The sequence below is a fragment of the Schistocerca piceifrons genome, chromosome X (genome assembly GCF_021461385.2).
Source record: "Schistocerca piceifrons isolate TAMUIC-IGC-003096 chromosome X, iqSchPice1.1, whole genome shotgun sequence".
Lineage (NCBI taxonomy): Eukaryota > Metazoa > Arthropoda > Insecta > Orthoptera > Acrididae > Schistocerca > Schistocerca piceifrons.
In genome coordinates, this window is record NC_060149.1 from 311,090,521 (window position 1) to 311,103,604 (window position 13,084).

Here is a 13,084-nt window from a genome sequence, read left to right on the forward strand (position 1 = left end):
AGGATTTAGAGAAGGAACTGCAGTGCGGTCTTCCTCTGTGAAACAGCTTTGGAAAAAGGTGTTTAGTGTTTCAGCTTTACGCGTGTCATCCTCTGTTTCAATGCCATCATCATCCCGTAGTGTCTGGATATGCTGTTTCGAGCCACTTACTGATTTAACGTAAGACCAGAACTTCCTAGGATTTTCTGTCAAGTCGGTACATAGAATTTTACTTTCGAATTCAATGAACGCTTCACGCATAGCCCTCCTTACGCTAACTTTGACATCGTTTAGCTTCTGTTTGTCTGAGAGGTTTTGGCTGCGTTTAAACTTGGAGTGGAGCTCTCTTTGCTTTCGCAGTAGTTTCCTAACTTTGTTGTTGTACCACGGTGGGTTTTTCCCGTCCCTCACAGTTTTACTCGGCACGTACCTGTCTAAAACGCATTTTACGATTGCCTTGAACTTTTTCCATAAACACTCAACACTGTCAGTGTCGGAACAGAAATTTTCGTTTTGATCTGTTAGGTAGTCTGAAATCTGCCTTCTATTACTCTTGCTAAATAGATAAACCTTCCTCCCTTTTTTTATATTCCTATTAACTTCCATATTCAGGGATGCTGCAACGGCCTTATGATCACTGATTCCCTGTTCTGTACATACAGAGTCGAAAAGTTCGGGTCTGTTTGTTATCAGTAGGTCCAAGATGTTATCTCCACGAGTCGGTTCTCTGTTTAATTGCTCGAGGTAATTTTCGGATAGTGCACTCAGTATAATGTCACTCGATGCTCTGTCTCTACCACCCGTCCTAAACATCTGAGTGTCCCAGTCTATATCTGGTAAATTGAAATCTCCACCTAAGACTATAACATGCTGAGAAAATTTATGTGAAATGTATTCCAAATTTTCTCTCAGTTGTTCTGCCACTAATGCTGCTGAGTCGGGAGGTCGGTAAAAGGAGCCAATTATTAACCTAGTTCGGTTGTTTAGTGTAACCTCCACCCATAATAATTCACAGGAACTATCCACTTCTACTTCACTACAGGATAAACTACTACTAACAGCGACGAACACTCCACCACCGGTTGCATGCAATCTATCCTTTCTAAACACCGTCTGTACCTTTGTAAAAATTTCGGCAGAATTTATCTCTGGCTTAAGCCAGCTTTCTGTACCTATAACGATTTCAGCTTCGGTGCTTTCTATCAGCGCTTGAAGTTCCGGTACTTTACCAACGCAGCTTCGACAGTTGACGATTACAATACCGATTGCTATCAAGTTTTTAGTTATCTTATGTCTGTCAGTAATTAATAAAACCTCATTAAAACCGAACAACCTTTCATGATATGTAAAAATGGGAACACATTTACAGACACCAGCTCTTGAAGGATCACATCATAACTGCAATATAGTTTCAACTGTATCATACACACATTTGTTAATCGGGTTGTGCATTGGCTTCATAGGATTCTGAAATAATACAAACAGCTCCGTTGAGCTGTACACAGATATGCCAAATAACTACAAGCACTATCGAACCCTGCACACAAATGGAAAATGAAATATTTAAAAAATAATCACATTGTATTTTTAATCATCGAGTAATTTTCTTTTTGTTGTTGACTGGATATTTCAAATCCTTTGCACATAATTATTTTTCTTTGACAGAGCACAGGCTGCCGTAAATACAGTTTTAATTTGATACAAATTACTAAAACATCTTATACTCCATCAAGGGTACAATAATTTTGTTTCAGTTTCAAACCCTAGCTTGTGATGCAGTTAAATCCTGAGCTTCATCCACTATTTTACAGATGCTAGTACCACATCATTATGACAGAAATCTTGTGGAATTTCGAAGAAATAGAGGAGAATGAGTGGTAGGTATAAGTTTCGAGTAAGCCTGCAAAGCGTACTCTTATGGATCAGTTGGAAAAGTACCACCCGAGAATGAAGGTTTGCTTCTGGTTTTAAGCATACTTTCTGGCTGCCAAAATATTATCATCCCCATACTTAACAGTACTTATGACATAATCTCACAAAGCTAGAGCCAAGCAAAACAAGTAAAGTTTTTAATTTAAGTGTCGATCTACAGGGAACGGAGTGCTGATTACAGAAATTAAAAATAACTACAAGAAAAAATAATAGTGGCTGGCCAGTGCACTTTATTTAAATTCGAGAGAGGTTAAAACTGAAAAAGCGTGGACGGACCAAAGAAATAATGTGAAACACTGAGAGCACTGTTTCAGGTGAAATATGTGGCGCAATATTGGTCCTGTGACACATATTTGAATACATGCATGGTAGATGCTACATGTAACAATGCTTCAGCGCATTTTTAATTTTCTAGACCGCCATGCTTCTAACACACTCGTAGATTTGAGTAAGAAGTCTTTATTTTGGTGGTGTTGTAATTCGTCATGTAATTCATGATGGTATGATTACTGAGGACTGTGCCTCATGTTGCTTCCAGCGAAGTTAATGTCTGTCAGTCCAGTCTTGAGAACGACGGTAGAATGTGCAGAATGTGAATTATGTTTCTTTCACGAAGGAGTGACGTTATCTCAGCAGGGAGCTGGTCAGAGAATGGTGGACCTGTCGAAGGTCTGGAAACCTTCGGCCCTGAGGCGAGCCAGCATGGGCCGGTAGATGTCTGCGCTGAATGGCAGCACCATTCCACGACGCTGGATCTCACCTGGAAATGAACAAGTACTGAATCAGTTATACTGCTTTTTCAGTAAGGCCAACAATTGTCAGTCCAAATACCATACGCTGTCCGCCTAAAATTAATACATTCTTTTAAATAAAGTGCTATATAAAACATCAAGAAATGAAGAAAATAGGTTATACCTGCATAAAAATGGAATGCTGCCCATAAAATAATAGACTGGTTGATTTGAAAAAAGTACAATTAACTTAGTGCAAGAATGGCAAAATAATATTAAAACATCTTGTGAGAACATATGAGTTATTATTTATTAATATTATTATTGTCAATTTCATTTAGATAAATTACCGTAACAAGGAATAACTGGAAAGAGCTTGAGGTAGCACAGATTGAGACAGAATGTGTAACAAATCTGAGCACAGTTTACATTTTCGTCGGAAAGTAGTGGAATATACACGGTCCAGACACATGTGACTACCAGCTATTTCGATGTCAACGTGGAATAACCAGGTGGCAGCACTAGCAGTGAAGAGTAAACTAAGCATGTCGGGGGAGTGAACAACAGTGCAATCGTTGTCATAATACGGAAATGGAGTGATTTATCTGATGTCTAAAAGGGTACGATTATTGGCTTTCGGACCAATGGTGCACCATCTCCGAAATGGCCAAGTTTGTAAACTGATTACATGCCGCGTTTGTTAAAATATGCCAAGCATGGAAAAATGGCGTTACCTAAAGCCAGCGCCGAGGCAACTGTGGTGCACCATTGACCATAGATGACGGAGATGGACGACGCTGCAGAAATGTGTATGAGCGAATAGATGTGCAACTGTTGATCGATAGACCGCCCAAATGAACCAAGGGGCTACAAACAGTGCCACCTCAAGGACCTTTCAGTGAATGTTATTGCATACGGACTTCCGCAGCAGGTGCTTGGTTCGTGCTCCATTGCTGACTACTGTTCGTCAGCGATGAAGGCTGGAATATGCACATCACACACCAATACCGCCAGTGGACGTCCACTGAGTGGCGAAAGGTGGTCTTTTCGCGTGATTCACGTTTTATGTTCCTTTGGTCAGACGGCCATTGGTGTTATGGCCTTGCAACAATCTTCAGAAGGGTCCAGGCAGGAGGAGGATGCGTCATAGTCTGGGGGACGTTTTCGTGGCATTTCCTGGGTGATCTGTCAGTCTGGAAGGCATAATGGACCCAACACAAGTATGCATCTATACTTGGGGACTATATCCACCGCCGGCCGCGGTGGTCTAGCGGTTCTAGGCGCTCAGTCCGGAACCGCGCGACTGCTATAGTCGCAGGTTCGAATCCTGCCTCGGGCATGGATGTGTGTAATCTCTTTAGGTTAGTTAGGTTTAAGTAGTTCTAAGTTCTAGTGGACTGATGACCACAGATGTTAAGTCCCATAGCGCTTAGAGCCATTTGAAGCATTTTGAACTATATCCACCCCTACATGCAGTCTGTGTTTTCCCCGACACTGTGGCATCTATTAGCAGGGCAATGCAACACGTCACTCTTTTAGCAGGGTATGTCGGTGGTTCATTGAGCACAAGGATGAGTTTACCGTACTCCCCTGGCCACCGTACTCCCCAGATTTAAACCCAATCGAGAATTTGTGGAACCACCTCGACCATTTTGTTCACACTGTGGATCCTGTAGAGGGGATATAAAAAGTAGTCTGGCAGTGGCAAGGAAAGCGTTTCTGAAGAAGAGAAATTTGTTAACATCGTGTATAGATTTAAGTGTCATGAAGTCGTTTCTGAAAGTATTTGTATGGAGTGTAGCCATGTATGGAAGTGAAACATGGACGATAAATAGTTTGGACAAGAAGAGAATAGAATCTTTCGAAATGTGGTGCTACAGAAGAATGCTGAAAATTAGATGGTTAGATCACATCACTAATGAGGAGGTACTGAATAGGATTGGTGAGAAGAAGAGTTTCTGGCACAACTTGACTAGAAGAAGGGATCGGTTGGTAGGACATGTTCTGAGGCATCAAGGGATCACCAATTTAGTATTGGAGGGCAGCGTGGAGGGTAAAAATCGTAGAGGGAGACCAAGAGATGAATACACTGAGCAGATTCAGAAGGATGTAGGCTGCAGTAGGTACTGGGAGATGAAGAAGCTCGCACAGGATTGAGTAGCATGGAGAGCTGCATCAAACCAGTCTCAGGACTGAAGACCACAACAACAACATGGATCCTCAACTGAGAAACGTAGTGCAACTGGCAACAGCACTGGATTTGGCAATGCTCCACATCCCTGTAGGTACCTTCCAGAACCTCACTGACTCTCTTCCTGCATACCTGCACTACGAAAGGTAGTTATTCAGTCTTTTGACAGGTGGTCACATTAATGTCACTCGACTGTGCATGAGCATCAAGCGAAGGGATAGCTAAACTCTGTTCCAAATGACAAGATGAGCTAATTGTTTTCTTGATACATTTATTACTGTATTAATTCTGAATCATGTGCTATCTTGACAATAGTTAATAAATACTAGTTTCTGGACCCCCTTTATAACCTTTCAAGCATCTGCTTTCAGTATGCAAACCAATTAAAGGCATTCGGGTGGCTGGAGGGATCTGTGCAGTGACTGACAGTGACTAAACAGCCATGGCATCGTAGCGAGGAAGGGGATGCACAGCTTGTGTCTTGGTCTGTGCAAAAGTCGCGTTTGTAAGGAGTTAGATAGCTACACCGATTTATGCGAATAGAGACTGATAATAAAAAAGGAAAACAACGAATCAGCAGCACAGATGTGGAGGACAGCGAAAGGCAAAGTCGAAACGAGAACTCGGTTTTAAGACTACTCTATGCCAGCAGTACAGCTAACCACTAAGTACAATAAATATCAATCAAACAAGGTATTCCTGATGAGCATGTGCCACACATCCGAATGAGTTGGCTGTTCCACCAGACGCACTCATAATCTGTCTCTTTCACAGACTCATCAAAGAAAGCTACTCACTTGTTGCTATGATCATACCGACTATATAGCTGACAACTATCATGATCTGTTGCTCTGGGGGGGTCACAGATTTATTCACTTTTTGGAATGACCTTGTATGTTTTCAGAGCCAACGTAAAGAGAGGCTACAGTGGATGCATCACAATTGGTGTAACAGTGCAAGCTGTTAACAGTGGGTGGATGATTTAGGGAGTGTTTTCATGGGAAGGACTTGGAGCTCCTAGTGCACTGTGTGTTTCCGACGATGTTATACTTTGTCCTAGACGACTATGACACATTTCAAGGTTACAAACCTCAAAGGTAGCGCGCCCATACTATAAACGCGTAATCTGAAAAACACCACATACATTTTCATTATTTCGAGCATCCCAGAAGCTCACTAGACCTCGATCCTTTTTACAGCTTGTTGGGAGTCTCTGAATGGTATATTCGGTGACGTCATACGTTTCCTTTCTCCCAGTCAACGTTGGCAGTAGCTCTGTACATCCCATCGTTATTGATACTGCAACATTACTAACAACATCTCATTATTTGGGAGAGCAGCCGTCTTCGGTTGTTTGCACATGGCGCTGTCATTTATCGACTAATTAAGTTATCAGAAGATCAAAACAAACAGCAAAACGATTTAGAAAAATATCTGAATGGTGTGAAAAGTGGCAGTTGACCCTAAATAACGAAAAGTGTGAGGTCATCCACATGAGTACTAAAAGGAACTCAAACTTCGGTTACACGATAAATCAGTCTAATCTAAAAGCCGTAAATTCAACTAAATACCTAGGAATTACAATTACGAACAACTTATATTGGAAGGAACACACAGAAAATGTTGTGGGAAAAGCTAACCAAAGACTGAGGTTTATTGCCAGGGCACTTGAGAAAATATAACAGACCTACTAAGGAGACTGCCTACACTATGCTTGTCCGTCCTCTTTTAGAATACTGCTGCGCGGTGTGGGATCCTTACCATATAGGACTAACGGAGTACATCGAAATAGTTCAAAGAAAGGCAGCACGTTTGTATTATCGTGAAATATCTACATCTACATCTACATTGATACTCCGCAGGCCACCCAACGGTGTGTGGCGGAGGGCACTTTACGTGCCACTGTCATTACCTCCCTTTCCTGTTCCAGTCGCGTATGGTTCGCGGGAAGAACGACTGTCTGAAAGCCTCCGTGCGCGCTCTAATCTCTCTAATTTTACATTCGTGATCTCCTCGGGAGGTATAAGTAGGGGGAAGCAATATATTCGATACCTCATCCAGAAACGCACCCTCTCGAAACCTGGCGAGCAAGCTACACCGCGATGCAGAGCGCCTCTCTTGCAGAGTCTGCCACTTGAGTTTATTAAACATCTCCGTAACGCTATCACGGTTACCAAATAACCCTGTGACGAAACGCGCCGCTCTTCTTTGGATCTTCTCTATCTCCTCCGTCAGACCGATCTGGTACGGATCCCACACTGATGAGCAATACTCAAGTATAGGTCGAACGAGTGTTTTGTAAGCCACCTCCTTTGTTGATGGACTACATTTTCTAAGCACTCTCCCAATGAATCTCAACCTGGCACCCGCCTTACCAACAATTAATTTTATATGATCATTCCACTTCAAATCGTTCCGCACGCATACTCCCAGATATTTTACAGAAGTAACTGCTACCAGTGTTTGTTCCGCTATCATATAATCATACAATAAAGGATCCTTCTTTCTGTGTATTCGCAATACATTACATTTGTCTATATTAAGGGTCAGTTGCCACTCCCTGCACCAAGTGCCTATCCGCTGCAGATCTTCCTGCATTTCGCTACAATTTTCTAGTGCTGCAACTTCTCTGTATACTACAGCATCATCCGCGAAAAGCCGCATGGACTTCCGACAATATCTACTAGGTCATTTATATATATTGTGAAAAGCAATGGTCCCATAATACTCCCCTGTGGCACGCCAGAGGTTACTTTAACGTCTGTAGACGTCTCTCCATTGATGACAACATGCTGTGTTCTGTTTGCTAAAAACTCTTCAATCCAGCCACACAGCTGGTCTGATATTCCGTAGGCTCTTACTTTGTTTATCAGGCGACAGTGTGCAACTATATCGAACGCCTTCCGGAAGTCAAGAAAAATAGCATCTACCTGGGAGCCTGTATCTAATATTTTCTGGGTCTCATGAACAAATAAAGCGAGTTGGGTCTCACACGATCGCTGTTTCCGGAATCCATGTTGATTCCTACATAGTAGATTCTGGGTTTCCAGAAATGACATGATACGCGAGCAAAAAACATGTTCTAAAATTCTACAAGAGATCGACGTCAGAGATATAGGTCTATAGTTTTGCGCATCTGCTCGACGACCGTTCTTGAAGACTGGGACTACCTGTGCTCTTTTCCAATCATTTGGAACCCTCCGTTCCTCTAGAGACTTGCGGTACACGGCTGTTAGAAGGGGGGCAAGTTCTTTCGCGTACTCTGTGTAGAATCGAATTGGTATCCCATCAGGTCCAGTGGACTTTCCTCTATTGAGTGATTCCAGTTGCTTTTCTATTCCTTGGACACTTATTTCGATGTCAGCCATTTTTTCGTTTGTGCGAGGATTTAGAGAAGGAACTGCAGTGCGGTCTTCCTCTGTGAAACAGCTTTGGAAAAAGGAAATATGGGGGAGAGTATCACAGAAATGATACAGGATTTGGGCTGGACATCATTAAAAGAAGGTGTTTTTCCTTGCGACGGAATCTTCTCACGAAATTCCAATCACCAACTTTCTCCTCCGAATGCGAAAATATTTTGTTGACACCGACCTACATAGGGAGGAACGATCACCACGATAAAATAAGGGAAATCAGAGCTCGTACGGAAAGATATAGGTGTTCATTCTTTCCGCGTACTATAAGAGACTAGAATAATAGAGAATTGTGAAGGTGGTTAGATTAACCCTCTGCCAGGCACTTAACGTGATTTGCAGAGTATCCATGTAGATGTAGATGTAGATTATGACACTATCATGTCGGAGTGCTGCCATATGAAGGTAAACAGAGACAATAAGCACTCTAGAAAACTTGTGATAATGTGGACATTATACAGACTATATCAGCGTAAAGGTCAAATATAGCGTAGTTAATATTAACATGACTCTGTTGTGGGTCTCCGAATATCTGAGCCAAAACATTATGACCAAGTGATTAACAGCATGTTGTTCCACTTATGGAATGCAGTGATTCTGCGTAACACAGATTCGTCTAGTTCTTGGTAGATTTCTAGTATATGTACTACCAGATATCTACGCAGAGGTCACGCAATTACCGTATATTGCAGCCCAGTGGCTTAAGGTCGTGGAGCTGCCGTCCGATTGCATCTAACAGGTATTCCATAAGTTTCAGATCAGGTGAATCTGATGGCCAAGACATAAGCGTCAGCTCACTATCATGCTCCTCAAACAACTGTAGTACATTTCTGGCACTGTGTCACAGACACTTATCCCACGCGAAGATGCCATCACCATAGAGGAATACATCAAGCACCAAAGATGCATGCCGGCCGCGGTGGTCTCGCGGTTCTAGGCGCGCAGTCCGGAACCGTGCGACTGCTACGGTCGCAGGTTCGAATCCTGCCTCGGGCATGGATGTGTGTGATGTCCTTAGGTTAGTTAGGTTTAAGTAGTTCTAAGTTCTAGGGGACTGATGACTACAGCAGTTGAGTCCCATAGTGCTCAGAGCCATTTGAACCATTTTTGAAAGATGCATGTAATGCACAATAACGTCCACATATTGCGCAGCCGTCCTTATGCCTTCGATTATCTTTCTTACCACAAGTCCCATAAAAACCAAGGTGAATGTCCTCAGTATCATAATCCTTCCACTCCCCCTGCCCCCCCCCCCCACCCCCTACTGTTGAATGTTTCGAACAGCTGTACAGCTGAATGACGGCTTAACTGCACACAAGAAACGTGGTTCATCCGACCAGATGACACATTTGTATTGATCCACGGACCAGTCTCGATGATCATGTGTCCACTTCAAACGTAACTAATGGTATTTGCTCAATACAGGAACACGTGCGGGTCGTCTGTTGCAGAGTCCAGTGTTAAGCAACAGAAGCCGAACAGTGTGCTATGAAACACTTGAGTCTGCACCAGCATTGTACTCTGCTGTGAGATCAGCCACAGGCTGCTGCCTATCCTGAGTTACAGATCGGGCGAGCCTCCGACCTTCACATTCTCTGATAAGACATGGAGGTCCAAGATCTTGTCAGCTGCTTGTAGTTTAACCACTATAGACGGTAGCACATGAGCAGGTATGAGCGTTCACCGGTTCTGTGATGGGCGTACCTAGGCCCTCTGCCATAACAATCTGTACTCTGTCAAACGGCATATGTCAGTGGAGTTCCCAATCTGCGGCCCACGTCATCGCTAGAATCATTCCCCATTCGTTTCAGCTCCGTTTATGTTCTTTCTCTACCATTCCGCGGTGAATAGTGATCGCAGGGTTTTGGCTCATCTGTGTCAAGGATTTGGTTCAAATGGCTCTGAGCACTATGGGACTTAACATCTGAGGTCATCAGTCCCCTAGAACTTAGAACTACTTAAACCGAACTAACCTAAGGACATCACACACATCCATGCCCGAGGCAGGATTTGAACCTGCTACCGTAGCGGTCACGCGGTTCCAGACTGAAGCGCCTAGAACTGCTCGGTCACACCGGCCGGCAAGGATTTGGTGCCACAGTGACGTTTCACTCGTTCGAAACAGAGTAGCGATATTCTGTGTCCGTTAAAAAGCAAACATATGGCGTGGCAATAATCTAGATTCCCCGTTGTATCTTGATTCCTTGGTTCCTACAATACAAATAATGCAATCTTGGGTCCAGGCCGTAAGATACATACAGTATTTCTCGATTTCCGAGAAGCATTTGACTCAGTACCACATCTACAATTATTATCAAAAGTACGATCGTATGTTGGGACTCTGTATGTTCATGTTGCGTAATACTGTCCTGAGGGACAAGGGCGCCCATATTCGGTGGCAAGGGTGGCCCACTGCCCTCACCCCTTTCTCAGGGAAAGCAAAAAAAATATAGTACAACCAGATGTCTTTCTTTCGAGAAAGTGATTTAAAAGTCGTTATTACACAGGTTTTCACAAGGTAGAAACTGGAACTCCTTTACGGCTATTTAAAAGTCGCCATTCGTCTTCCAAAACATTTAAAGTACTCCATATTCAGAGGTCTCATCCTCTCTCCCTCTCCATCCCCCCCCGCACCCCCTTACAGACTATTGTATGGTCATCCTTGCTTGGGGAAAATATTAATAGTAACCTTAGACTCCCTGTTAACTACCTACAGAGAGACAGTTTTACAAGACATGGTATGCACTTAAACGGAAAGGGAAAGAAACTTCTCAGCTTTAAAATTTTAGAGACATTGATGACAACAGTAGAACCAAGATTACCATGCCAGCCACAAATAATAGTACAGCAACCACCACCAACTACAACAGTGAAACCATAAAAAACTACAGCAACAAAAAAACCACTATCAATATCAGAAACAAAACCACCATCATCAGCTGATTCAGCACAGCTCTCACCAGTGGCAGAAAAACCAGCATCGACTGAAGCAAGACAATCCTCATCAACAGCAACAGTAGGCATAGTCACAACATTAGCTGACAATCCACCATCAGTCATGGCAGAACCACTACCACCACCACCAGCAGCAGCAGCAGACGAATCAGCATCATCACTAATCCCAGTAACAAGACCAAATACTAACAGGGTGAGTAAATGAAAAACAGTGCTTCTCTCCCATCTAAATGATTTTTTAGTGGTAGGCCAAAGGGGGAGGAAGATCTCAAGGTAAACAGACTCAGGCACAGATCAGACAATTTTAATGTCCTTCACTGGAATGTACAGTGTTTATCTAATAAGTTGGAAGTAGTAGAAGATGTAATAGAGACTTATCACTTAGATGTAGTCTGTCTCGTAGAACACTGTTTAAAGCATGATGAAATAGATCTATACTGCCCTGAGGGCTACACCCTAGCTGACAAATATTGTAGAACTAATAAAAATCATGGTGTGTGTGTTATATTTCTAAAAAAAAAGGGATTAAATATGAACCAATAGCAAACGTTAAAGCATTATCTCTAGAAATGTTATGTGAAATTTCAGCTGTTAGGTTAACAGATTTAAATTTAATAGTTGTAGCTTTGTACTCAACTAAGACTGGAGGCAATTCAACAGATGATTTTGTTAACAAGTTAGTGTCTTTATGTGAGACAGTCTGTAAGTTTAAGTGTAGGATACTAATCTGTGGAGATTTCACTTTGAATTTTCAGTTGTCCACTATCTATAACTCATATGTAAATAATTTATTAAATTCTTTTGGTCTTTATATTATAACCACTGAAATAACAAGGCCACATTGTAAAGTATTGACAATATAGTTGTATCAAATGAGTTAATGCATCTCAAGTCAGAGGTAATTAAGACCTGGGTATCTGACCACTGGCCACTACTTCTTAGAACAGATGTAACAAGAAATTGTAACACTGACTCAGTGCACATGGCAGGAAAGAAAGTATGTGCGGTCAATTATGATAATCTAAATATGTTTAAATCTCATATTGATAAAAGTAATTGGTTGCAGGTTTATCGAGAACACGCAATAGATAGAAAGGTGCAAGAACTCATATCTACTCTTTCTGTATATGCTAAGATGTCCTTTCACATTAAGTTACTAAATAATAAAAAGGCACTTAGAGTAAATAAGGTCAAGGATGAAAAGGTGTTGAAGATCAAGAGGGAGTGTGATCAATATTATGACTGGTATAGAAGTACAGGTTCTCAAGTATTTAAAGACATGCTCACAGTAAAAAAGAAAAGATTAAAACAGGCCTTAAAGGAAGCTAGGTGTAAAAAAAATGAAGATATAATACTAACATCTGAAAATAAGACACGTGCAATGTGGAATATCATTAACAGTCAGTGCAACAGGAAAATGACTTCACAGGCTGAAAGCAGTAATCTGAATGCTGCACAGTTAAATACATTCTTCACTGAGAAGGTGCAGGAAATAATAAAGGTGATTGGCACTTCCAATATAGCCACTGACCATAAATACTACCTGAGAAACACCACAAAGCCTGAAAGTACATTTAGCTTTAAACTGGTCAAGGTACAGGATATTACTAATGTACTGAGGAAAATGAAGAACAGTTTTAGTAATGATGTTTATGGTTTAAGTTCAGCCATGTTAAAGTGTGATTTAGTTGAACTGCCAGAATTGATAACACATATAGTAAATACATGTATTTTGGAGGCTCAGTTCCCAAAGGCACTAAGGTTTGTTAAAGTCACTCCAACACACAAAAAAGGCAGCCTCTCAAGTTGTGATAATTTTAGGCCTGATTCAATTGTGCCAATCTTGTCTAAAGTGATAGAAGCTATATTAAATAATGAAATAG

At 41.9% G+C, this 13,084-nt stretch overlaps 1 protein-coding gene across 1 annotated transcript in view; it reads right to left on the reverse strand.

Moving 5' to 3' along the window:
* Nucleotides 1-2,118: 2,118 nt before the first annotated feature.
* LOC124721402 (alpha-aminoadipic semialdehyde synthase, mitochondrial) overlaps nucleotides 2,119-13,084 on the reverse strand; it is a 285,169-nt gene continuing 274,203 nt past the window's right edge. The window contains exon 19 of the mRNA XM_047246342.1: nucleotides 2,119-2,671. Within this exon, the coding sequence (XP_047102298.1) occupies nucleotides 2,556-2,671 (116 nt within the window). The 3' untranslated portion in view covers nucleotides 2,119-2,555. The remainder of the gene's footprint in view (nucleotides 2,672-13,084) is intronic.